Consider the following 26608-nt stretch of genomic DNA (forward strand, 5'->3'; position numbering starts at 1 on the left):
ACACACACAAACGCACACACAATTATGCAAGATACTGGATGCATATTGCTTTCCAAGGCATTAAACCCCACTTTTGGCTGTAAGCCTATGAATAGTTGTACTGATATTTCTATTGCAGGCCCAAAGAAGAAGCAAAGGAACTGCTTAATCTACAGCTTCTGGATCAAGGAGCAGGAAAGTGGGCTAGAAAATAATCACTGCCCCCAATCATAGCAAAGGGTCATTTCAGGTTTCCTGCAGTGAGAGTGAGGAGGACCAAAAATTCTGGAACTCTACAAATAGGCCCTTGAGAGATATAAACAACTGTCTAGTTTAGGGGATTGCAGATTTCTTGTTCTCTTTTCCAACACACATCTGTTTAACTCTGAATTTTTCTCTTCCAGGCCTTCTGGATTAATTGAAGCAACACTGTTTTCTTACTCCGTAAAGGCCTACTTAAGAAAACAGCTCTAGCCTCAGGAAAAGTAATAGGGAGCAAAACAGTTGACGGTATATTTCACAACATTTTGATTAGCAATCTGGTTAAATGTAGGCTGGATGGTGTCAGTAGATGGCTTACATAGATGGCTTGAAACCTCTACTCAAAGCATAGTCACAAGTGGTTTCCCATTGAATTAGAGTGGTGCATCAGGTAGGGTATAATGTCCTCAGCCCAATTCCCATCAACCTTTTTCATTACTGACTTGGATGAAAAGGTGGACTCAGAGCTTATTAGGTTTTCAGATGATTGAACTACATGAAGTGGTTAAAACCTAGACGATGGAAACAAAAGCCAGAAGTAGGCTGAAAGAAACAGAATGAAATTCAGCACAGACAAATGCAACTTCTTCCCTTAAACAAAATAAATCCAGAAATATAGGTGGGGGATGCCTGCATTAGTTACAGTACACGTGACAAGGCAACCGAAGTGGATCCCAAGTTAAATACGAATCTACAGAGTAAAATGGCTGCTAAAAAGGGAAATACAATTGTGGCTATGTCAATAAACATAGTTTTCAGTCACATACCATAATAGATCCACTGTATTTTGCACTGGTCAGATTGTGTCTTAAATACTGTATCTAGTTCTGGACATGATAGTTCAAGAAAGATTCAAAGAAACTGGAAGAGGCAAAGAGATATTCTACAGGGAGAGACTGAGGATGATGGTCCTCCTTCTCAGCATGATTGGGGTATGTGTGGAATGATAGCAATATTCAAATATCTTAAAGTAGTGGTTCTTAAACTGTCTGACCCAATGACCCCTTTTCCTGGTCACAAATAATGTCATCACCTCTGCAAAAAAACAAAACCAAACCCAACTCTCTTGTTTGCAGAAGCATCTCAGCAACAGCAATTCCAATCTGGATCTTTGACTCATAAACAAGCAATTACAAACTGCTCCATTACCCCCAGGATATGCCCAAATTACTCCCTTGGAGGTAATTACCCCTGTTTAAGGACTGCTGCCTTGAAGGCTGTAATGTAGAAGAAAGCCAGGACTTGCTCTCTCCCTTGTTCAAAACACGGAATCATGGATTTAAGTCACAGGAAGACAGATTCCAGTAGAAAGAAAAAAAGCTTCCTGATATTTAAGAGAGGTTCAGCTGTAGAGACTGAGCAGCTTACAAAAAGAAACAGTAAATACAAGGGTACAAAACATAAAAAAAAAGAGTGAAGAAACAACCCTAACTAAAAATCTAAACTCTGCACAAGGGAGCCACCACTTACTCTAAGGTAAAATTTGGAAATTTTGTTCCCAGTGGATCCAGAAAGCTAACATTTCACTGACCCCTCCTGGATGACTTCATGAGGTACAAGGGAGGTTGGTAGCTTCCAGTTTGTGTGAGCTTATTGTCACCTTAAGAAGCACTGAGGAGATAGAATTCACAATGGCCTCAGGCTATTGTGAACAGGTCGAATTTTTAATGTTAAAGAAAGAAAAGTAAACAGAAGAATACCCACACCAGCCATCTTGGGCAGTTGAGAAAGCAATTCCAACTCAACCTCCTAAGTCTTCTGATCTTCTAGACGTTCAGTGATGAAAAGCCATGGGAAAAAATTGCTGCACCAGAAACATGACTTCAAAAGGAAATGTTAAATTGCCGTAGATTTTAATTGAGCCATATAGAAACATGGAGTCTGGGAGAAAGCCCTCACTGAATGAAAGAATCCTAACGCACTGCTCTTAGCAATGACTATGCCAGCTCTGGATTAATACTCACATTTAAATGTCCAAACTGGAAGAGTCTTGCTGTGAGCTTGACCACAGTAGCCAAAGATGCACTTAGAATGACAAGGCCTGAGATGAAGTCTAGGATCTGCAGCACCAGGTGATACCACTCATAATGTAATGGATCTTTGCATGAAGAAGCAAACTTGCCGTAAGGAAAAAATGACAAAATGGCATAGCTGAGATAGTTTGTTCCTGAAACCCCAGCAAAAGAATAATAGCAATAGGGGCCCAGAAGGAGAGATGCCACTGTGATAGCGCCTTGGACAGAAGAGCTGATGATGCTGAAGATGCTAAAGGCAAAAGCAGCTTCCCACTGGAATAGAAACAAAAGTCTGTTGTCACATTTGGCCATCACATAATGCACAAAATATTCATGTTATTTTCTACAGATTCCTAAGCAATCTTTTTGCCTATCAACAGCTACTATAATTCTCATGTATCTCCTGACCTCGTTCTGACAAAATTAATGAAGGAATTTCATTCTCTTTAAAAGAATTTCAGAACCAAATTCTCTGTCATAAAATTGAATGACAATAGGCAGGGAAAGAAAAAAATAGGATTATTTTTTTCTGCCTGGCACTATATTCAGATAAATATTGGCAGCTTAGAAGACATGAGGTGAGCTGCCACATCCTCATGTAAAGAAGATTCTGGGATCAATTTAAACCTCTTTGAAAAGTTCTGGCTGCAAACTACTTTTATTCAGAATTTGTATTTGACAGACATTGTGTCTTCTGATAGGAAGATCTCAAACAATCTTCCCTGCCTTACCACCTGAAGGAAAATGATAAAGAATTACAATAAAAAGCATCTTAAATAGGAATGCCTATTGTGCCCATTCAGCCAACTCTGGCACTCTAACCAACATTGAGTAAACAGTACAAATCAAAATAAAAATGCCACTGTTTAGCTAGCTCTCTGAAAATGTGTTGAAGTTTCAAAAAACCAAAAAAGGAGCTGATTGTCTGGACCACTGTAGGCAAGAAATTCTGTGAGGAACTAGGGAATTGGAAAGCTTTTTATGCACAGAAGGAAGAGGGAAGAAATAAAAACTGACAGTGTTATTCTCTGTTATAAAAATTACAGCAATGAAATTAGTCAGCTCTGGCACAGGTTGGGATCCTAATTATACTCTACTTATCCATTTTTCAGGTCCTCTGACAGTCAGGAATCCCAAAATGTACAGATGAATGGTTCTTTGGGAACAGCAGTGATGGTGAAGTTCACCAGATCAAGCTGATCAAAGAGACTCCATCAAAGAAAGACCCCTCATACAATTTTGTAAAACTTTGGTGGGGGAGATTTGACTTAGCCTTGCAAAAAACTGATAAATGTCGATGTGTCAGTAAGAGGAGTACTGAGAAAAGCATCCAGAAACTATGTAACCACAGTATAATATTGGGTCACCATGTTTGAATTCTTTGAGTCATCAATATAGCTCTATGCCAGGTTTCCAGTTTAGGTCCAGATGTGTTGGGCTACAAGTCCTATCATCTATTACTACTCATGCTGCTTAGATATCCCACACATCTGGGAACATCTGGTTGGTGAAAACTGTTCTGTATCATTCTGCAGAGTGATTTCAGTTCTCAAGGGAGACATAACTCTGTTTTCCATTTTGTTTCTACAGGAAAAAAATGGAAATGGAAGAATTGTTATTTTTTGCTCTCTGATGCCTTTGGAATCACAAACACCACCAAAAAACTCTCAAACTAGAAAGTTAAACTGCAATTTTAAAGACTTATTACCAAGAAGCAAGATCCACTGTTGCATAAATTAGCATAAACACAGGGTATGAGATCCAAAACCCAATCATCTTGGATTCACATTTCATATCTTCATAAAAGAATATTGTATTGAAAAACTATTCATATAATTTTCATGTGTGTCAGGAACCAGTCAATCAAACCATGAACATTTTCATATATCTGAGATGTTTTCTGTTATGCTGGCTGAAGATTTGGGAGGAGGCTTGGCCCCAAATCTCAATTCCAAGTCCTTTTTACCAGTGTTGTTACTGCCTATTCATATGACCTTTTCCTTTGCACTGCTGCCAGAGGAACAGGGATGTCCCCAGGGTATGGTCGAAAAAGTGAAGCTGGTGGCCGCAACAGTGTGACTGAAGCTATGCCTGCTTCATGTGTGTGTTGCTCATACAAAAAACAAGCACAGCTTCAATCAGACTGTCACAGCCACCAGCTTCATTTTTTCGACCATACCCTGGGGACACCCCTGCAGAGGAAGGGGATAAAGCTCTTAGGAAGCACCTCCAACATGAGGGACGGAATACATCACTAAAAAAGGGAACCAGGGAGAATGCTGAGCTGTATACAATTTGCACATACTAATTCATAAATACGATTTAAATAGAAGTATTCCTGTGTTGGTATGAGCTGATGACCAATGTCACTTCAGTACACTGTCAAGATGCTATTTATTTGATCCAAGGAACCAGTAGTATCTCCTTCTCTTGAGGTTCTTTGAACTGGACTTGGATGGACCATCTTTTGACCAAGGAATGCATTCAAATAGTGGTCTGTCCCCTTCTTTCATATTGTTAAGCAATAGTATCTTCCCCTTGCTCTTTTCATTATTAAGTCATCCAGAGTGGGCAGATAAATAGTCAAGAGTGAGAAGGAGGAGAAATAGTAGTGGGCTATATGTCTCCAAAATTGGCAATGGGACCCCAGTGGTTTTCATGGGCATTGGCAGATGCCCTATGATGCTGATGATCCCATATTCTAACTATGACTTTTGCTTCCAAAAACTAATGGATAATTTTCTCAGCACTGTTTTTGAATCTTATTGAGCAGTGTGTCTGTGTCTGTGTGAATACACATACACACACATATTTCAGAATAATAAACAGACATTAAAAAAATGGATGAGGAGAGAAAACATACATTCCTTTAAAACAAAAAAACAAAACCTAAAATTCTTTGGGTAGAAGAAGAGATGCCTTCAAACCCATTCCACAAGGAACTTCTCATAAGGATGAACTTTCATATTTACTCGATATATCCCAAATGCATATCTTATTTATTCATTTCCTATTCAGCAAAAAACCCAGCAAAAGTATTTTTTTTCTTTAAAACAAATTGATTTGTTTGAAATGGCTTTTATTGGTTCTTTCAAGTCAGGAAATATCTCTGGATCTTTGGAATAGTTTAAATTGTGCTTACTCAAATCTTACTTTATTTATCTGATCCATAGCCTAAGGCAGAAAAAACATGCCTTTTCTACTTGAATCTATGCCTGGTTTAATTTTGCCTAGAATGTGACACCACATGGAATAACCACATAAACTTACCAGGTATCTCGAGGTCCACTGTTTCTCAGACAGAGTAACAAGTACACCTGCAATAACAGCCTGTAGAAAGAGGGGAAAACATATGGATATATGTCATAAAGTGAACAATTTTAATAGTCCTTTGTTCTCTCTGAAGCATTTTGCAAAACAGACTTAAAAAAAAATAGCACAAGGAAGCAAATTGACTAACATCAGAAGAACTTTGTACACGATGCACATGCAGGATTTGCTATAGAATCCTTCCTTCTATTTTTTTAAACTCTTGTATGTTTATTTTATCTGGTACTGAGGTTTAGGTAGGTCCCTATTAAACTGTAATTATACAGAGTTGATATTTGAAGTCTATAATGACTCCCAGTGATTATTCCAATGGGATATCATGGAGTAAGGAATCATGTGATAGCTTACTCATGCATTTTCCCCTTCAGCTCAATACCTCCTGCAGATCTGACTCATAAACTCCCTTAGTTTGAGTTCTAAATTCTTGCACCAGTGTAAAATAGTGAGAGCAAATGAATTTTCAGTATGTTGAATGTTTATTACTTTGGGGGGGGGGGTTCCTGCTGATCCCAAAGTGGGAGAATAAATAGAGAATGAAATAAGAGATCAGGAGCAGCAACTACTAAGTTTTAGAAATTTTTGCTGTAGGAGTGTAACAACAAATTTGTAGCTCTTCTAGAAATAGAGACAAATTTGAAAATGACTGGCCAAAGTTTGGGTAAATCTTCAAAGATAACCCCTTGTCTTTGTATCTTGTAATAAGAATGAAGGAATGAGATTCTCAGAAACTTGCATGTATTTGAAAGTGGTTAATCTGGAAACAAGAGATGATATAAGAGAAATGATAATTTAATTCAATGGCATATGTTAGATTTCCCTTCTGGCAGTCTAGACAGGAAAGAGTTAATGCAGTGAATAAGAATCTGAGAGCTCTGATTACTAGTATTTATTAGAAAGAAGGTTAGGGATACAACACAATAATTCCAGGGAGTACTCTACTTTTAATGAAAACCTATATATAGGCTATCTATGATGGCAAGATGCTTGTCCATTTTCCCCATGCAGAGGGAGAAAACTCATGGAAGCACAGTATACATTTGCTCATTGTTTTGGTAAATGCTATTCCTTTTATATTAGAAGAACTAATTCTCAAAATAAGTGCAACCTTACCAAAGTAAGTACTCGTCAGGTTGTTGAATTCTGGGAGTGCAGTCTCAGTTCATTGGTCAGATTGGGGAAAGGGAGTTCCTTTAACCTTCTTGCTTAAATATATGGATTTAATTATGAAACACTATAAGATCATGTCATCCATCCCCCTTATAATAACACAGAGAATAAGGGGCATGGGTTCAGTATTCTTGGCAATCTGAATGCCATATTAATTTTTTGATAAAGTGGCTACGCAACAGCACAACGGTTTGGCATGATAACTGCTTGGCATTGTCCAACTTGTGAATGCCAAGAATGACCCACAGGATTCTTCCTGTAGATAACACACAACAAGCAGAGAATCATCATCATTTGTATTTAGGTTGTGATGACCAAAAGCAGGATGGGATAAAAAAAGTGACTGAGATTGACAGAACGTCTGAAATGCTAATGGTTTTCCTGGTCTTCCTTATTCATTGCAATGATCTACTTTGCAATAGAAAGGGCATGAACTGCACTCAGCCTGACATAAAGGGAAAAAAATCATACTATAAGAACTCTCTTTTATCCACTTTCCAGAAAGGGGGGGGGGACCTTATTTTCAAGCTGGTGATATTATTTCTGTGATCAGTGATGACAGTTGTTGCTTATTAAATTCTTCTTTCATTACAAAGGCATGAAACCTTACTTGCACTGAATATCTCCCTCCCCCTGAAGTCATTCAGTTCTATAGATTTCATGCTCTCCTACATTTGCTCACATCTTCTCTGGAATAAAGAGTTTGCAACATATAATTGAAGACAAATAACTCAATCAGTTCAGCAGTTGTTATTTTTTTAAAATGATAGCTGAGCTCAGGAAAGCTGGTGTGGAGTTGTTGCATTGTTGCTATGAATGAAAGCACTCAGTGTAAATCTCATCCCATTCATGAATTTACTAAGAGTGTTAAGCTTTAAGCTGGCATCCAACTCTTGGCTCCAAAGATATTTTCACATGTTATTTTGGGTCAGGATTCAAGAGGACACCTGTTATTCTACCTTCTGATCTTCATGGATTCAGCTGAAAGTGGAATCACAATCCAGATATGTGCTCTTTGTATGCACACATGTTCTCTTCCCAAGATATATGCAGAGGATGTGTGTGTTTGTGCGCATGCATGAATTTGTATATATACACACAAACATACATATACTGTACATACACACATACATACATGCACAGCCACAGCTGCTGGCAGCCCTTAGCCGACCTGGGCTGATCATAAAAATAATTAGATTATTAGTTGGATGGAAGACCACCACCAAATCCTATCACCACACCACCTCACTGCAAAATACCATTATTTTTGCCAAGAAAATTACATGGACTTTATACTATGGTTCTCAAGAGGTAAAGGGAACCTGAGGGAGTTTTTATCTACCTTTTTTACATGCATCCCAAACAGAGGAAATGCATTAATAAAGAAAAATGTAAAAGATGGCTTGGATCTGCTGTGACTTGATTTATATGCACAAATAATTGCAGCAATAGAAATAGAAATATATCTCACAAAACCAGGAATGAGTCTGACCAATGGCCTATATGCGTACTGTCCAGATGCTATTCTAAGAGGCTTTCGGCCTCTGCTGCATGCTGCTTAACTTTAAAATGGTCTTGGTCAAGACAACACTTCTAGTCAGGGGGGTCTGCAAGGGAGTCCAAAAAAGTCAAGATGGCAGCTACAATCACGAGAGCAAAGCTCCACCATTTTTTACATGCATCAAAATCTTCACCCAACATACAGCTAAATGTGGAATTTGCTATCACAAGATACAGTGTTGGCTGCTCCTAAAGTTGATTTTAAAAGAGGATTAGATAAATCTGTTACCAATGTCAATTACTTATAGTCGTGATGACAACGTATTATCTCTAATAACAGATACAACCCACGGGTTAATATCAGTTGCTATGTCCTGTTTATACAGTATCTTACCCATCTGGCATCTAATTGACCATTGCAGAGACAACGTGCTAATCTAGGTGGGTTCTTGATCTGCTTCAGAATTTCTTACAGTCTAACAAACAAAAACAGTGCTTTGGAAAAAAAAGATGCAATAGGCATCTTTCTGATTAACTGCTGAACAACTTGGAGAAGGAAAAAATCTTCATCTATCATCAGATAAAAGTACAGATGCTTAACTTTTCTCACTTCATGAGAAAGCACATTCCCTAAATGAGACACTACCACTGAAAAGGTTTTTTTTCCTTAGTCTCCATATAGCTGAAGTTTGGGAAATGTTTATTTTTGAGCTTGTAAAGAGAGAGAGTACTAAGTCCTCCTTAGAGTCAGGCTGCGCTTTTGAGTGAATATCTCTATATTGCTAGCATCTGTGGTAACTCTAGGTAGGGATGCAAATTGGAGCATTTAATTCTTGATGGACTTTGCAACAGTGTTGATGGACCTACCATCAAGAAAAGTTTAGCTCAGAGCAGTGTTTCTCAACATTGGCAACTTTAAGATGGGTGGACTTCAACTCCCAGAATTCCTCAGCCAGCATGACTGGCTGGGGAATTCTGGGAGTTGAAGTCCACCCATCTTAAAGTTGCCAATGTTGAGAAACACTGTTTTAGAGGCACATTTTCCCTATTTAAAAAATCTTCAGGGAAACAAAAACCCTGGGGACGAGTTCCATCAAAGACTCCTCAACCACGGGGTGGGGGGGGTGATTAGTAAATTTACTAATGTTCCCTCTGTAACACTCCCTTATGTTTAAGTTTTTCATTGGTTCCTACTTCAATTCATTTACTAAATATTTTTGAACCCAGATAAATATAGATTTGGCTTTTAGTTTTTGATTTGGCTTCCCCCCACCACCACCCTCCCCTCCTCCCACGCTCCACTCCAATAGTTTTAAAATCTAGATGTTCACATTTGTGGACCTTTACAGCAATGTTAAAATAAGAGTTTCAATAGATAACATATAATAGCCTGAAATTATAATCTTGGCGTTACCATACCATGAAAAAGTTCCCATGAACAAAAGCAGAAACATCTGGAGTCATGAGTGACTGTTGGCAAAATGTATCAGGTAAAAAAAATGCTTGCAGAGTTTCTAGCCAGAACAAATAATACAACAGAATAAGAACATTTGGGAAGCCTTTTTCGCTCTCTGCTTTTCCAACCCAGACTCCCTCATTTACACATGTGGTGGGAGGAACAAAGAGAAACAGAACCGAGAAGAGATTATTTCATGGCTGCTGGGCCAGCTCCAGGCAGATAGTTTAAGCTATTAGATTATCAGTTTCCACACTGCGTTCAGTGTTACGGCAAGAACTCTCTCTTGCCTTTTCTCCCAAACATTGCAAAGTATGGTTCTGTAGAGATTTTGTTGTTATTATTTTGGGTGTCCTTTCTCCAGGTTCTGCCATTTTTGTTTTCATCTCTTGCAAAATACTCTAAACTACAGGTCAGCAGCCAACAATCTGGCTGCAAATTACAAAACAATATGGAAAATTCAGCCTTGTTAAAATGATGGACTTCCTACATATATGTCCCTTCCCACTTTACTGGGTTTGTTTTCCTTTTTCAAGTCCTTCTCATCTTTTTCTCGGTCCCATGGTCCCCTTCCTCCCTCAAACCCCTGCCCCCCTTCCCATTGCTGCCTAATTACTCTGCTATGTCTTCCTTTCCTAGATTCCTGCGTCAAGTATTCTGCACACCTAGGGTTGGCCATTCCATTAGACAAAGTAAGGCAACCATCTTGTGCAGAAGATACACAGGTGTCAATATGCTTTGGCTGTGTTTCCTAAGTTTTCCAGTGTATTGGGAGACAGTTGGTCCTGGTCATATTCTCAAGCACAATGGAGGTACCGCCCTACATATTAGAACTACTGAACTGAGCTTCAACTGGCTATTATAAAATATGGGATGGGGTAATTTATTCCCCTTTGCCTCAGGGAGCAAAATTTCTTGGCAATCATGTGCAGTCAGTTGGTGTGTCTTTGTAGCAAAAACAAAACAATAAAAACCCATGAACTAGGGAATCTCTGGTTTGAATTTCTTCCCTGCCAGGAACTCACCACAATGCTTCAAATAAACTGTAATTCTCTCTAGAGCTGGGAACAGATTCTGGTTTTGAAATTCTCCATCAGATTTGTGGAAAGAAAAATGGGAGGATGATTTATCAGAATTTCTCTGAGGGTTTTCAAGGGTAGGACTTTCCTTTGGCAATTATAGTAGCACTTCTCCAGAAAAGCTGAACTGGAAGAGTTCCCTCAAGATGTCTTCCCTTTCCTTGGGATTTAATGGAAATATGAGTGGCTGCAGACCACTGGGAGAGATTAAAAGGCAGGACATTGACATAGCCTATGGCCATCTCCTTACTAAATAAATGTGAGATAAACTGCAGTATTCTCCAAAATTCTATTCTTCTTGAAGGAATTTACTCAGGAAACTGGGAGGGAAAATGTAGGAAAATGTCTCTGGGCCATGTTCACCCTTTATGCCATTACTAATTCTAGCATGAGTTTTGCTAACACTTTGGCTTATCTAGCAGCTGCTTGCAATGGCGTTCTTGAACTTTGGCCACACATGAAGTCAGAGAGATGAAAGAACCCTTAGGACGCCCAAACTGTGCTTCCCTCACCATCTTAGGCATGATGTGGGAGATCCATTGTAATATTCCCAGTGCCCCCTTTTTTTTTCTACTAAAAGGTAGCCATGACTTCCAGTGTGCTACAGCCTCATTTCCAAAGCCCCACATATCCCCACAAAAACCTGCTAAACATATAGGCACAATATCAGTAAATCATTATCTACTTACAGAGCTTTCATAGCAGGTCAAACTAATTTGGTTCCAAGCAATTACAGTTCCCACTTGCCAGAAATTAAGAGAAAAGCTTCAGAAACGTTGCTTATATTCACAAGAGCCCTAGCATCCCCTTTTCAATAAATTCAAAAGTTGGTACAGGGTAGCCCTCGACCCTTAAATGGTTCTTCTGGAAGTACTCAGAAAGGTAGATACGGAAACACTGCAAAATTGAGCTTCTGACCCCCAGTTCTCTGAGGACTCCAAAAGGATACTGTATCCAAAGGTATAGAGGGCTCTCTTATCTATTCTGGTAAAGATCACCAGTTAGGATAATCAGATCTATTTCCATGGCAAAACAGAGTCTGAACTAAAAAAAATCTAAGTAACCTGTTTCCTCCAAGGTGCTTCCCTTTGTGTTTAATGCTTTCCTGTTCAGTCAACTTGAAAGTTACATTTTGGTGGCAACATCTATAGAAATTAGAGAGACATACTCAAGACCCTGGGGAGCAGGCTGTATTTGGCCCCAAGATCACAGACTGGGACCCCCAGTTGTAGATGCTGAATGTTGAAAGACCACAAAAGGCAGAGTCAAAATATTTTGCATGAGCGTACATTTATTGCTCTTGGTCTGTGTACACAGAAAACCTACTGAATGTCTATCAATGTATTGACTCTACCTTCGCTTCTTCTCTTGCATTCTCAGTTGTCGGAATCTCTGCTGTCGAAAAACAATATTTCACTGAGTCTGTTTTCACAGCCACGTAAGAGTTCTTGGGGGCTCATCTTGCCCCAGTATCTAGATCAGTGTTTCTCAACTTTGACAACTTTAAGATGTGTGGACTTCAACTCCCCAGCATGGCTGGCTGGGGAATTCTGGGAGTTGAAGTCCACACATCTTAAAGTTGTCAAGGCTGAGAAACACTGATCTAGAGAATCACGGGCCAATAAGGAAAGGTTCCTCTTCTAGATAACCACGAACATCAGAATAATTAAATTGCTAGTTTTACAAACTGTATATTGTTTTGCATGTCTGGAAGCTCATATCCTTGCTAGGTTCTGTGGTGAACTTTTAAGAAAAAGAAATCTGAAATGTTCATATTCTCTAAGACCTTGTCTCCAAGAATGGTGCAGCAGTCCTGGAATGCTATGCTTGTGAATCACTTGTATTTATTTTTGCATGACTTTAGCAATATACATATATATTAACTCTCTTTGACTCTTGATTTATTTGATAGTTATTCCAACTTAAGTCTCCCCAAAGCCATTCATCTGCAATTCAAAGGATGAGACAGGCCGAGCCTGGGTTTAAGAAGGGTGAACAACAAAGCTTTTGCCAGGTAATGATTTATCTCTCCTCCCTTAAATATAGTTTTCTGAAACAGCACTCTGAGCAACACCAAGTGGCTGGAATTAGCTATCCTTTCAATTTTGTACAATGCCCCCATTCTGAAACATTTAAGTAAATTAAGACGGTGATTAGTCACAGCCAACCAGGACTATTCAGAGCATGTAATCATACAGAATAGGGCTGTGTAGAGAACCAGATTTGAAGGGCAAAATGTGATTGGAGAAATGCAGGGGTGCACGGAGTACATGATGGAATGCCTCACCTGAAAGCAAGCTGCATCCCGTCCCATCCTGGCTCAAGTAGCTGCGCTTTGCACTCTTGGCAGCTGATACACAATCCCAAGGAAAAACACATTTGATTTAAAGTATTCCTGATGAATGTTACATGCCTGCTCACGTATGTCCTTAGAACCCATATCTCTGCACAGCCCTAATATGCCCAACCAGAAAATTAACAGGTAGTCCTCATTTAAGTTATGAAGGTGCTGAACAAGTGGTACTTACAACTGGTCCTTGAAGTTCTGGTCGTCCCAGCACCCCCAAGGTCATGTGATTGTGATCTGGGTGCTTGGCAACCAGCTCGCACTTACAACAGCTGCAGCAACCCACAGTCACATGATCACCATTTGTGACCTTCCCTGCTGGCTTCCCACAAGCAAAGTCAATGGGGAAGCCAGCAGGGAGGGTCACAAGTCGCTCCGGTAAATCGCTCGCACCCTCCCTTGCCTGGCAGCAGCCACCCTCAGCCCTGCCAGGTTTGCGCTACACCTCGTGGGCCACTTGCACACCCTCCCCTGCCCAGCAGCATCCACCCTGGCCCTGCCATGCTTGCACTGTGCCTTACCTGCCTGCCCATTTATTTTATTTTATTTTATTTATTTTTATTTTATTTATTAAATTTATATCACTGCCCATCTCCCCCAGTGGGAGACTCTGGGCGGTTTACAATAAATAGCATTAAAACATAGCCAGATAAAAATTACATTAAAATATACATAAAAACAAATGTAAAATCCAAGTGGAGATGGATCACTAAGTGGTGCTATAGCGCCAGCCATCCCCAGGTGGAGCTATCTTTCTCCCCCTCCCAAACAAGGCGGCAGAACCAGGTCTTAAGTTTCTTTCGGAAGTCCAAGAGTCAGGAAATCTGTCTCAAGGGGGCAAGATGTTCCAAAGGGCAGGTGCCACTGCAGAGAAGGCTCACCTCCTGGACCCCACTAGATGAAATTCCTTTGCTGATGGGGTCCGTAGCATGCCCTCCCTGCCTGACCGGGTGGGACGGGTCGATGTTATGGGGATGAAACGGTCCCTCAGGTATCCTGGTCCCATGCCATGTAGGGCTTTAAAGGTGATAACCAACACCTTGAATTGGACCGGGAAGCAAACTGGTACCCAATTCAGCTCGCGTAACAGTGGTGTCACATGGGCTGATTTTACAGCCCCAATAACTGTCCGCGCAGCTGCATTCTGGACCAGCTGAAGCTTCCGAATACTTTTCAAGGGTAGCCCCGTGTACAGCACATTGCAGTAGTCTATATGGGAGATGACAAGGGCATGAGTGACTGTTTGGAGGGCATCTCGGTCCAGGAATGGGCCCTTGCACCTGAAGATGTGCAAAGGCCCTCCTGGCCACGACTGCCACCTGCTCTTCAAGCAGGAGTCGTGAGTCCAGGAGGACCCCCAGGTTCCGCACTGGTTCCGAATGGGGCAGTGCCACCCCATCCAGAACCAAAGATGACAACTTCCTGGAACCCGAGGAGCCATCAATCCACAGCCACTCTGTCTTACCAGGGTTCAGTTGAAGCCTGTTGTTCCCCATCCAGGCCCCCACAGCCCCCAGGCACCTGGAAAGGGTGGAGACCGCATCACTTACTTCACCCGGGATGGAGATATATAACTGGGTATCATCAGCATATTGATGATACCTCATCCCATGGTGACAGATGATGTTAAATAGGAGAGGAGAGAGTACTGAACCCTGCGGCACCCCACAAAGGAGGGGTCAAGGGCCGGATCTCTCTTCTCCTATCACCACCGATTGGGAATGGCCCTGGAGGAAGGAGGTGAACCAGCGGAAAACTACACCACCCACCCCTAACCCTCTGAGCCGCCCCAGAAGGATACCATGGTCGACAGTATCGAAAGCCGCTGAGAGGTCCAAGAGAACCAGGATGGATGCACTCCCTCCATCCTGCTCCCGCCAGACATCATCCATAAGTGCGACCAATGCAGTCTCCGTCCCATATCCTGGCCTGAAACCTGACTGAAAGGGATCCAGATAATCCGTTTCCTCCAAAATTCTCTGGAGCTGCAACGCAACCACTTTCTCAACCACCTTTCCCAAAAATGGAAGGTGGGAGACAGGGTGAAAATTGCCCAGTATAGTAGGGTCCAAGGATGGCTTCTTGAGGAGGGGGTATACCAGTGCCTCCTTAAAGGCAGCCAGAAACACCCCCTTCCTCAAGGATGCATTAACCATCGCCTGGACCCAACCCCAAGTCACTTCCCGGACTGATTTTATCAGCCAGGAAGGGCATGGGTCAAGCTGACATGTGGTTGCATTCACAGTCTGGAGAATCCTGTCCACTTCCTCAGGCCCAACAGGATCAAACCATTCCCAGATAACAGGGTAAGTACATTCCCCTGGCATCTCCCCAGACTCCGCTTCACACTTAGAGTCCAACTTAGAATGAATCGGAGTGATTTTATCCTGCAGATGCTGTGAAAACTCTTCCGAACGGCCTTGTAGGTGGGTCCCTGGATCTACCGGACCCAGAAGAGATCGAGCGATCTTAAACAAGGCCGTCGGACGGCATTCTGCGGATGCAATAAGAGTGGAGAAATATTTATGTTTTGCCGCTCTTACCGCCACAAGGTAGGCCTTAATAGCGGCTCTAGCTTGTGTTCGGTCAGATTCAGTCTTCGTCTTCCTCCAGCGACGCTCCAGACGTCTCTTAACCCTTTTCAAAACCCTCAACTCCTCCATAAACCATGGGGAGAGAGGGGTCGAGCAAGGCAAGACAGGACGCACAGGCGCGATCCTGTCCAAGGCCCCGGCTGCGGCCCTATTCCAGGCTGTGGCCAGGACCTCTGCTCGACTGTACAGCAGGCCCTCAGGAATAACCCCCAGCTCCCTCTGAAACCCTACCGGGTCCATCAGTTGCTGGGGGTGGACCAATCGAATGGGTCCAGCCTCCCTGCAGAGCAGGGTGGCACAATAAAATCTCAGGGTCACCAGGGTGTGGTCTGACCATGACAATGGAGACAGATCTAACTCTCCCCTCAGATCACATTGCCACTGCTCCGAGAAGAAAACTAAGTCCGGGTGTGACCACTGTCTCGAGTCGGGTCCTGGATAATCTGGGACAGGCCCATGGCTGCCATGGTAGCCATGAACTCCCAGGCCTTCTCCAAGGCATGTCCCAGGGATGGCAGATTGAAGTCCTCCAGAACTATAAGCCTGGGGAACTCCACTGCCAACCCCAAGACGGCCTCCAGCAGCTCGGGCAGGGAGGTTGCTATGCAGCAGGGAGGCTGGTACAGCAGCAACACCCCCAACTGTTCTTGGGATCCCAGCTTGAAAAACAGGGTCTCACAACCGGCCACTTGTGGGGCAAGGCCCCTGAAGGCCACTAGAGATTCTCTGATGACAACTGCCACCCCGCCTCCCCTGCCCTGGTGTCTCGGCTGGTGCCACACTTGAAACCCGGCTGGGCACATCTCAGAGAGGGCTACACCCCCTTCCGAGCCCAGCCAGGTCTCGGTGATACACGCCAGGTCTGCCCCCTCCTCTGTGATTAAATCACATATGAGTGGGGCCTTGTTGTTCACTGACCTGGCGTTAAGGAGCAGCAGCCAAAGACCAGGGCCCACGAGGTTCTGTTGTCCAGGGCCTGGGTATGACCCTGGAGGGCCGGAACACGCCACTGGTAATAAACACCGGGGGCGTCTTCCCCAAAGTCCATGGGGAAGCTGGCAGGGAAGGTTGCAAGTCACTCCAGTAAATTGCTCACACTCTCCCCCACCTGGCAGCAGTCACCCCTGGCCCCGCCGTACTCATGCCATGCCTCTCAGGCCACCTGCGCATCCTCCCCTGCCTGGCAGCAGCCACTTACCTGCCTGCCAGCCTGCTTGCAATCCACCTGGGACTTGCTTAACAACCATGATCCTTGCTTAACTACAGCAAGGGAGAGTAATGGGGTTGCCATCGCTAAGTGATACAGTCATATGATGTCATGCTTTACAACCAATTCTGGTCCCAATTACTGTCGTTAACTGAGGACTACTTGTAAACAAACTTGCAAGCAAATTCAGAGTTAATTACAAAAGTCCTAAAGTTTGCTGGATCAGAATCAGAGCTTCTTATGAGTTTGAAAGTTACAGGCCGGTTAGATTTGTCTGACAAGTAGACAAACTTCACGTTCTCACAGTGCTCATGCAGAGTTCTTTCTCCCACTTGCTATTCACCCTTTTAAGTGAAGTTTACAGCAATTAAACTAGTAATCTGCATGAAAGGCAGGGCTTTGTATAATGTAAGTCGTTTCAATATATCAAATATTTGCACAGTCTCCAATCACCAACCTCAGAGAAGGAGCACATGACTTTCTCTTGACCTCGAGCTGCAATTGATCTGAGCGATACTTTTTAAAAGCATTTGATAAAGCCAGGGCAAAAATGGGAATTGATTTCATATGATTGATGTCTATAATTATGAAAAATAAATATGATTAATGGAGTTAATCATATTTATTTCAGGTTAACATTTCATAATTTCCTCCTGCTATCGCATTACAAATTACAATTTGGTAACAGCTTTTTGAAGTCCCTGAGATCTGCAACCAAGCTTATCAGGAGTCTTTTAGTCTGTGCATCTCCGGCTTAGGAAGAAAAAAAAAGCTTTCCCAACCCTTTTTCGTTCCTAGGATAACTTTTTCTCTAGAAATCAATCATCTCATTCGCACATTTTCCTCCATACTGGTATTGTAGGAAAACTGCATTCTAGAACCACAATACTTAAACTTCAAATGTTTGGCAGATATTTCCATCATCAGTTCTTGATGTCTAAAACCTTTAACAACCGAGATACTAAGTTATCCGCTAAACCAGTCAATTACATAAACACCAGTGTTAACATTCTTTCTGAGACATCTATTAGTTCTGCCTACCAAAGCTCCACTCCAGATGGGAGAAGCAATGCGAACACTCCATCCAACAAACCATGGCTTATAGGAAAAAACAGGGAAGAAGGCAATAATTCCAGAAATGAGGTTTAGGGCTCCAAAGGAAATGAGCATTCTTCCAGTAACTAGAAACAGGCTCCTTGTGTTCATTCTGAATTCCTCCTCTTTCCATCTGTAAATTGCATTAGATTTTGCAATAGGCTGATACATACCATTGCACACTGAAGTCTTGGAGACTGTTGTCATGGGTGCTATCTCATTGTTTGCTTACTCAGGTGGAACACAGTTCATTTTATTTTATAATTCCCACTGAAATACAAGGCACTGAAGAGGAATTAGGAACAATCAGTATATTGAAGACAGTGTGTAGCAGTGTCCTGTCTCCTACTGTCTCCCTGCTACACAGCTCTGATCTGCAGGAGGAAATTCAGTAGGATGACATCCCCGCTCCCCTTTGTTGCCTTCTGGGTGTGTTAGGAACCCCAAAATGCCATGCTAGCATGGCTGATGGGAGTTCTGGAGATTTCAATGCCAACATACCTCAAAGTTTATCAGAGGGAGTATGTTGGTAGAGAGGGCATAGGGAATGGCCTTGGACAGGAGGAAGGACTGCTACAAGGCAATGGTCAGACAAATGGGGCTTGAGACTGGGCCAAGAAACTAACTTGCGAAAACATCTCAGACAAGCCCCTTCCTAGTTCACACAAAGATAACTTGAGGGAGGGGGGAAGCACATTCAGACTTGCAAGATCCTGTTACTATAGCTGTTATAATAAAAGTGCTGTAGTCCTGACCTAGATGTCACCGGTTTTCTTAATCTGGTCTACTTCGTAGGGCTGACAGTTGGTTCTTTAGTTTGTCCCTCTGTTAGGACAATGCTACTGAGTCAAACTGCAGTCCAAAATTTTCTTTATGCTTCAGGCGGCTGCTTTCTTTCCAGGAGAAGGCTGTAGGGCTGAGCCAAGCAATTTTGATCTTAGGACAGGCACATCTATACATAAAGAGGTCGACTAATCTAGCAGCTTGTTCTTATTTGGCTCCACTCCCAGTTACTGCAGGGTAAGAGGCTGCTATTCAGGTGCAGGATAGGTTGGGTGGAACACAGTTCTGTCTTCAAAGAGAGGAGGGAGACTGGGAAGTTCAGGAGGAATGATGCTCCTCAGTGTTTGTTGAATATAGTGATTGACTCATTCTGCTTAATGCTAAAGCCAGCACCAGAAGGTTCCATCCAATGGAAATGAGGACAAAACACAACAGACATGTGGCAGGAAAACAAATGAAAACTTCTCAGTGTGAAGTAACAGCTTCAGCTTATGGAAATGGCTGTCCATACAGCAATTGACCAGGAATAGCGTGTTCCTACCTTAACATTGCTGAGATAGAGAAAAAGGAAAGGGTTCAATATGTACCCAATAACAGGAATGGGGAAGTGGTGGCTTTTCAGATGCCACTGAATTATCACTCCCAGCATCCCTCACTCCTGGCTATTGCTGTAAGGACTGTTGTAGTTCAGCAACATCTGGAGATCCATAACTTCTGCATCCCTATCTTAGGATCTCTCCTGGGCTTTCCTCTGTTTTGCTGTCCCAGCAGATGTTTTACAAAAGTTAAGCTATCTGGTTTTAGTGCAACAGTTTAGCGCAAATTATTTATTAGCAGAGTCAAAGCAGTTTCTCACATAGCTGGCTGCCATTAAGAATATAATCATTCCAATGGCATTCAAACAGCCCAAGCATTTAAACCAATCTCAAGAGATGCAGAAAATTTTTAAAAAAACATATTAACGCAAAGAAAGATTGGGATGTTCTGACCATATGTTCAGTCTTGAGTTATAAACAATGAAGGTTACTAGTATGAAGCAACACAGTCCTCTTTAAGTGCCCTGATTTATTGTTTAAATAGTTCTTTTGCCCAATTTCCCATGAGGATGAACCACTTCCTTGTGTACACAGAGTTATTGACCTTCTGGCTGAGTCACAGTCATTGTTTTTGGTTATGTTCAGCTGAGCTCAAGTGAAAACCTAACATCCTGTGTGTCCAAATAATCCAATAACTCTAACAACTGCAAAGAAGGAAAAAGTAAGCATAGCCCCAGCTTGCAATCACAGTTACCCTTCAGGATTAAATATACAGGGTTCATCAAGGGGGTCTCAGAGGGAATTCTGCCTGCTTTGGGTTAAGATTTGCTCTCATCTGCCCTGTTCAGATGAGGAAGCTTTTCATTTCTTGGTTATTGCAACCAGAAGAGAACCAGGGATTAGAGAGATTGCACTGCCTGGGAAATAACAGAGAGGATATGCATAATCACTGCATATGCTAATTTCTAAGAATAATATCTGCATATGCTAATCTCCCCTGTGACACTGTATAGAAGCGGAAGTTAGACTTTAAAGGAGCAGGATAGGAAGAGTATTGACACCTTTGGTGGTGGAGAAGACCCCTGAAATACTATGGACAGCCAAGAAAACAAACAAATCGATCATCAAACAAATCAACCCAGAATTCTCACTAGAGGCACGAATGACTAGGCTCAAATTACCCTACTTCGGACACATTAGGCAAAGACCCAGCTCTCTGGAAAAGGTTCTAATGCTGGGAAATGTGGAAGGAAAATGAAGAAGAGAACAACCAACAGCAAGGTGGATGGACTCAGTTACAGTGGCTATGAGTGCACCATTGGAAGACCTGAAAGTCCAGGTTAGGGACAGATTGTCACAGAGAAAGTCTATCTACTGTATGTGGTTGCTAAGAGTTGAAAATGACTTGATGGCACATAATCAATCAAGAATAAATACTCATTTTTAATCATTTTAAATTATATGAAAGTGCAGTTGCATCTTAACGAGGGGGGAAGAATTGTAATCTTTATGCAAGTCAATCTCTTGTCCTGCTGTTAATGGCCAAGTTTTCCTGGGCCATTAACTGGATGGGATTCAACCTGGATGGGATTCAAACTGGATGGGATTCAACCATCCCTCAAAGTGAGCAAACATCTACAGAAAACCAAATGTCATTTCTAACTGACCTTACCCCCTTTTTTTCTCTTGGATTTGGCTACCTTTGGGAAGTATGATCCTTAGCAAATCACCCAAAAGCAACACACAACTCTTGACTTTGGAAAAGGGGTATCAGAAATGGAGGGAGGTTTCTGATACCCCTTTCACTACAAAACTGCCTTTGGTATAGCAAAACACATGGTTAGTGGAGTGAAAGCAACCATTTTAGAAAAACCAGTGGTTGTTCTAAACTGAAAACAAGACGCAGACAACGGACAGAGTCAGGAAGGACTTAAAGGGTTTCTCAAGGACTCTTGCTTCAGTCAAAAGGAATAGTTAATCCCTTGCTAAGTTGGATGACACAGGGTGAATTAGTTGACTGGGGGAGAAAGACTGGCCTCCAACAATGTAATGCAGCTATAAAGAAGGACAACAACATCTTGAGGAGCAGGAAGTCCAGAGGAAGGGAAGTAATGATCCTATTCTACTCTGCCTTGGTCAGGCCTCACTTGGAGCACTGCATCCAGTTCTGCACACCCCAGTTTAAAAAAGACATTGATAAACTGGAGCAAACCAGAGCATGGCTACGGAGTGGAAACCAGGTCCTATGAGGAATGGTTCAAAGACCTAGATATGTTTAGCTTGCAGAAGAGAGGTTTAAAAGTGGACATGATAGCTATCTCCATATGTGTAAAGGTCTGTCACACTGTAGAAGGTTCTGACTTATTCTCACTTGCCCCAGAAGGTAAGACTAGAACTAAGGGGGTGTAACTTCAAAGATGTAGATACAGATTAGATATTGGGAAAAACTTGACAGTAAGAGCTGTCAGTCAGTGGAAGAGGTTACCACATGGAGTGGTTTCTTCCCCTTCACTGAAGGTTTTCAAACAGAGGCTGGATAGTCATCTATCAGGGATGGTGTAGTGAATACTGCAGTTTGCAGGAGGTTAGACTCAATGACCTCTTAGGTCTCTTCCAACTCTATGATTTTATGTTTTTAAACAAACCTGGGTTGGTTTGGGGCTAAATCTAGCCACATCTGCATTAATTGCCTGGGAATTTAACTAAATCTTCCTGTTTGCATGACATGTTAATGACCCAGTTAAGCATGTCATGTGAACACGGACACCAAATGCTAATGTACAGCGGCATCTGCAAGGGAGAAGGGTCAAAACAGGCAAGATGGTGGGCATAATGTTGTGATCCAAACCCCTTCCCTTTTGTATGTGCACCAAACTACAAAAGGGCTACCTTGGATCATGAGGCCATGCCCACCATCTTCCAAAGTTTGACCTCCTCCCTGATGGATGCTGAGCTTGCCATTATCCTGCATGGCTATTTAGCTCTTTCCAGGAGAGGTTATATCAGGCCTACAGTGAAGCAGTGCTGTGTGGAGAAAAAAAAATTACTTTGCATTTTTTCCATTCTCATTTCATCTGATGGAAAAGAATGGCTTCTCTTTCCCCCACTCCCAATCCTAAGAGAGATCTTGATGAAATTTTCAGTGTTGGAGGTGGCCTTGTGTTGTATGTGAAAATCTTGTTTTCCATCCTGTCTGAGATCTGCAGCCTCCCTGGATTCTCGGAGTTCAGTGAAATCCCAACTCCTTCTTGTGGCATTTTCAGAAAGCAAAAGGTGAAGCCAAGGAAGCTTCGGAGAGGTGAAATGTGAAACAGAAAATAATAATGGCCCCTTGTGTTGCCATTTTGCAACAATTATGCAAGTTCAAAAACATTTCAGTAAGGCCTGTAAGATACCTGTTGATAAGTCAATGTATCATTTCTGGTTTTGATGGTTTCTATAACATTATCATTGCCATGTAAGTAATGATTATTTTAAACATTTTTCTTCTGATAATTTTCTGTGAATTGAGGCAACTATCTTTCATTCCTTGGTAAGAACAGAAATTATAGGAAATTGGGAATGGGAAGAAGGTACAGATGTCTGGAGACACCACCACTAAATGCCTTTGAAGATTAGACCAGTGGATGCCTTTGGAAATCAGCCATAGCTTGGAAGTTGTTGCTTGCCTAGTAAGTTTAACCCCTTTCTTTTCTTTCCTCCCTTGTCCAATTGCCCCTGACGTCTGCAGACAGAAGGGGGATGTCACAAAAGACAAGATGAAGGCTAAAGAGCCAGTTTGGTCTAGTGGTTAAGGTGCTGGGCTAGAAACCAGGAGACTGAGAGTTCTAGTCCTGCCTTAGCCATGAAAGCCAGCTGGGTGACCTTGGGCCAGTCACTTTCTCTCAGTCCAATGCACCTCACAGGGTTGTTGTTGTGGGGAAAATAGGAGGAAAAAGGAGTATTAGGTATGTTCGCCAACTTGAGTTATTTATAAAAATAATAAAGGCGGGATATAAATAAATAAATAAATCATATGAAGAGCCGTTAAAGGACCTTGGTATGTTTAGCTTAAAGAAGAGAGGGCTAAGGGGAGATATCAAAGCAGTCTTCCGATCCATGAAAGGATGTCATAAGGAAGACGGAGTGGATTTATCCTCCCTGGCACCTGATGTAAGACAAGAACCAGGGAGTTGAAGCACTACAGTGAGAAATCCAAACTTGAACCAAGGAGGAATTTTCTGACTGTGGAAGCTTATTAAGCAATGCCTCCTGAAGTTGTGGGTGTTCCACCACTGGAGGTTTTCAAGAAAAGACCGGGCAGGCATTTGTTCAGAATGGTATGAGGATTCCTGGCTGGACTAGAAGACTGCTTCTACTCTGTTTTTGTTTTTTTGCAGCTGGAAAGAGGGATGGTGAGTCTGAGACAGAGAGGTTGGTATATGCAGATGAGGGTAAATTGGTTTTATTAACAGGGTGCCATATCTTAGGCAATTCATTTTCATCAATCGTTATTACTTCAACTAATACATTTTTATCATAACCACCCCCTTTTTTCAGTTTCAAAGTATGCACATGCAAATGTGACATATGCCCACATTTATTGTGGAGAGAGAAGCCCGCAGGAGTGGATTCAGCTGGAATTGGCAACCCATGATCAAACATTTAAAAAAACAAAAGCACATTGGTGTGATTTTACTCTGATATGCTTTATATCAGTGTTTCTCAACCTTGGCGACTTGAAGATGTGTGGACTTCAACTCATCTTCAAGTTGCCAAGATTGAGAAACTCTATATATGTGATTTGCATTCCTTATTTTTTAATAATTATAGTCATATTGAGAAAGAACACTAGGTGCCGCTAGACAGCAACAATTGGAGTTATACCGATCTTCGTTTCAGCTTTCCCTAATCTGACGTTTTCCCTTCCCAAGCATTGGTGCTGTAACTCTCCAAAATCCCAGCCTCAGACTCATCCGGCACCCAATCTTTTTGATCCTGCTCTCATAACCTACTTCAGGTTAAAAAACCATTTTTGCTCTGTTGCGCTGCTTGCTTTGAAGGCCCACCCAACACTCTGCAAAGTGTTTGCCCCCCACCCATTCCCTCAGAAATGTAAATGATTATTTTTTCACTTCTCTCTAATGCAAATATTTAGTTCAATCAACTCTGCTTCATAGTTTTGATTTGCTTTGGTTTGGTTTTTTTGCAAGCAAGAGGAATGATACCATTAAGTTGATAGTCCCAGCAATTGTCTGGTTAAGCTACAGAGCCAAAAAAAGAACAGAAAGGGGTGGAAAGCTTTTTTTTATTTTTAATAAGCTTTAATTCTATTGGGCTTTTGTCTTCCATACATTTGAGCAGGAAAAAAGAACACTTCTTTTTAAAAACTGCATTCCCCACAGCAATGGCAAGAGGAAGTGTTTTTAACCATCTGCAGAAATGAATGACTTATGTTCTAAGCACAGGATAGCACTATGTTAGTAAAGAAGGAAGGGAGAGGAGAGGAGAGGAGAGGAGAGGAGCATAAATGTAGATATGGCCCACAAGTTGAGACATTTAAGGGTCTAATCAGAAAAGTGTCTATCTCAGGAAAAGCCACATAAAATAATAGTATAGTTGTGGGGAGGAGGACCTTAGAGATGGGCATACAGCAATCAGGGTGCTGGATGTGCCCAAGTCCTATTTTTCCATCCTGTTGGGCTCCTAGGATTGTGCTGCCAATATTCAGTGACAATTTGCCAACATTTGATGCCATTTGATGCCATTTTTCCCTTCCTCGCCCAAACCAATCCCAAATAGGTGTGTTAAGCTTCTGGCAGACTTAACACACTTGTTTTAAGTGAAGACAACCTGCCCTGAAGGACTCCACTCCATGCATTCAACGTCTCTAGAACCTTGGCTCCAAATTAGCATGGCTTTTGATTCTGAACCCCCAAGTCAAGCAACCACAAGCCAATGAAGCAGTTCAAAGTGTCAACCTGCCTGTAAGCTGAGGTTGGCTAGGAAGGCTCCCATCACCATGTATCACCACCATATCCAGCAGGCAACCAACGTCTGTTTGTCTGCCTGTCTGTCCACCTGCCTGTTTGTCTGTCCATCCATCCATCCATCCATCCATCCATCCTAAAATGAGGGACTCAACTGGAAAATTACCATTTTTAAAAAAGATCTCCAGTATCAATAATATCCTGGTGTTTTGGAATACTTTATCCCCACAACTACTGATAGCCCCCTTAAAGGTAAAGGTAAAGGTTTCCCTTGACGTAAAGTCCAGTCGAGTCCGACTCTAGGGGCGGTGCTCATCTCCGTTTCTAAGCCTTGGAACCGGCGTTGTCATAGACACTTCCGGGTCATGTGGCCAGCATGACGACTCGGAACGCCGTTACCTTCCCGCCGAAGCGGTACCTATTGATCTACTCACATTTGCATGTTTTCGAACTGCTAGGTGAGCAGGAGCTGGGATTAACAGTGGGAGCTCACCCCGCCGCACGGTTTCGAACCGCCGACCTTCCGATCGGCAGCTCAGAGGTTTAACCCGCAGCGCCACCGCGTCCCTGGTTGATAGCCCCCTTACTTTTTACTATTAAGAAGGCTGGCAGCAAAGAATGCTTTTTTGCCATTTCTTTGAAAGCTAATGTGAATTGCTAGCTACTATATCTAGTGTTGTTGAGTCTTCAGTATTTATTACTTATGGTTGATTTTAGTCACCTATGATTTTAGTTTACTGTTAATAATTTTTTCCTCTCTTAGTTTTATGGGGACTGCCCAGCATCCACTGAATGGGATAGTATACACATTTTTGTAACTCATCATTGTCATCCTCATGATCAAGTGACATTAGATGGAGGTTTTTCCAAAATCAGCCCTGTTCTATTGTGTTTCATGTTTCACAACAGATGCAGGAACATAATGGTTACATGAGGAATCTGCCAGATGCACCGTCGGATCCTTGGCTCCTCTTCTCCAGCACAGTCTCCATGATTGACAACAACTTTCCAGAGTTGCAGGCTATATTTTTTCAGTCTTGGTTTGGCTTGGCTTGGCCTAGGACTGAAATTGAGACCTTGCAGCTATACAGCAGGCGGGCTGCTCCTGAGCAATAGCTTTAACCAGACCGTTAGCACATGTCAGGGTTTGAAGAAGAATGGAGAAGAGGGCATGAATAGAATGCCATAGAAGTCCCAAAATCTGACTTGGGTCCAGGGCCAACCCCAGATGTTTTTACGGGTTAAAGCAGAGACTAAAGTCATGTTCCTTTCTTTACAAAAAAGATCACT

The 26608-nt window shown here is 42.2% G+C and overlaps 1 protein-coding gene across 1 annotated transcript; it reads right to left on the reverse strand.

Moving 5' to 3' along the window:
- Positions 1-2177: 2177 nt before the first annotated feature.
- Positions 2178-18147, reverse strand: TMEM212 (transmembrane protein 212). The gene is made up of 3 exons (XM_063306790.1): positions 17977-18147; positions 5526-5585; positions 2178-2528 (listed from the first exon to the last, which is right to left on the reverse strand). The coding sequence occupies exons 1-3, from the start codon at positions 18139-18141 to the stop codon at positions 2178-2180; spliced, it is 576 nt and encodes a 191-aa protein (XP_063162860.1). The 5' UTR covers positions 18142-18147.
- Between the last annotated feature and the right edge of the window lie 8461 nt (positions 18148-26608).

Source organism: Candoia aspera, chromosome 6 (genome assembly GCF_035149785.1).
Source record: "Candoia aspera isolate rCanAsp1 chromosome 6, rCanAsp1.hap2, whole genome shotgun sequence".
Classification (NCBI taxonomy): domain Eukaryota; kingdom Metazoa; phylum Chordata; class Lepidosauria; order Squamata; family Boidae; genus Candoia; species Candoia aspera.

Bases quoted from the DNA above. Each gene is read 5' to 3' on its own strand.
- TMEM212 (XM_063306790.1), bottom strand. From the start codon at position 18,141: ATGAACACAAGGAGCCTGTTTCTAGTTACTGGAAGAATGCTCATTTCC. The intron at 5,586-17,976 runs GTAGGCAGAACT...CTCTTTCTACAG, and splicing joins CCATCTGGAGTGGAGCTTTG to GCTGTTATTGCAGGTGTACT. The intron at 2,529-5,525 runs GTAAGTTTATGT...TTTCTATTCCAG, and splicing joins AGTGGACCTCGAGATACCTG to TGGGAAGCTGCTTTTGCCTT.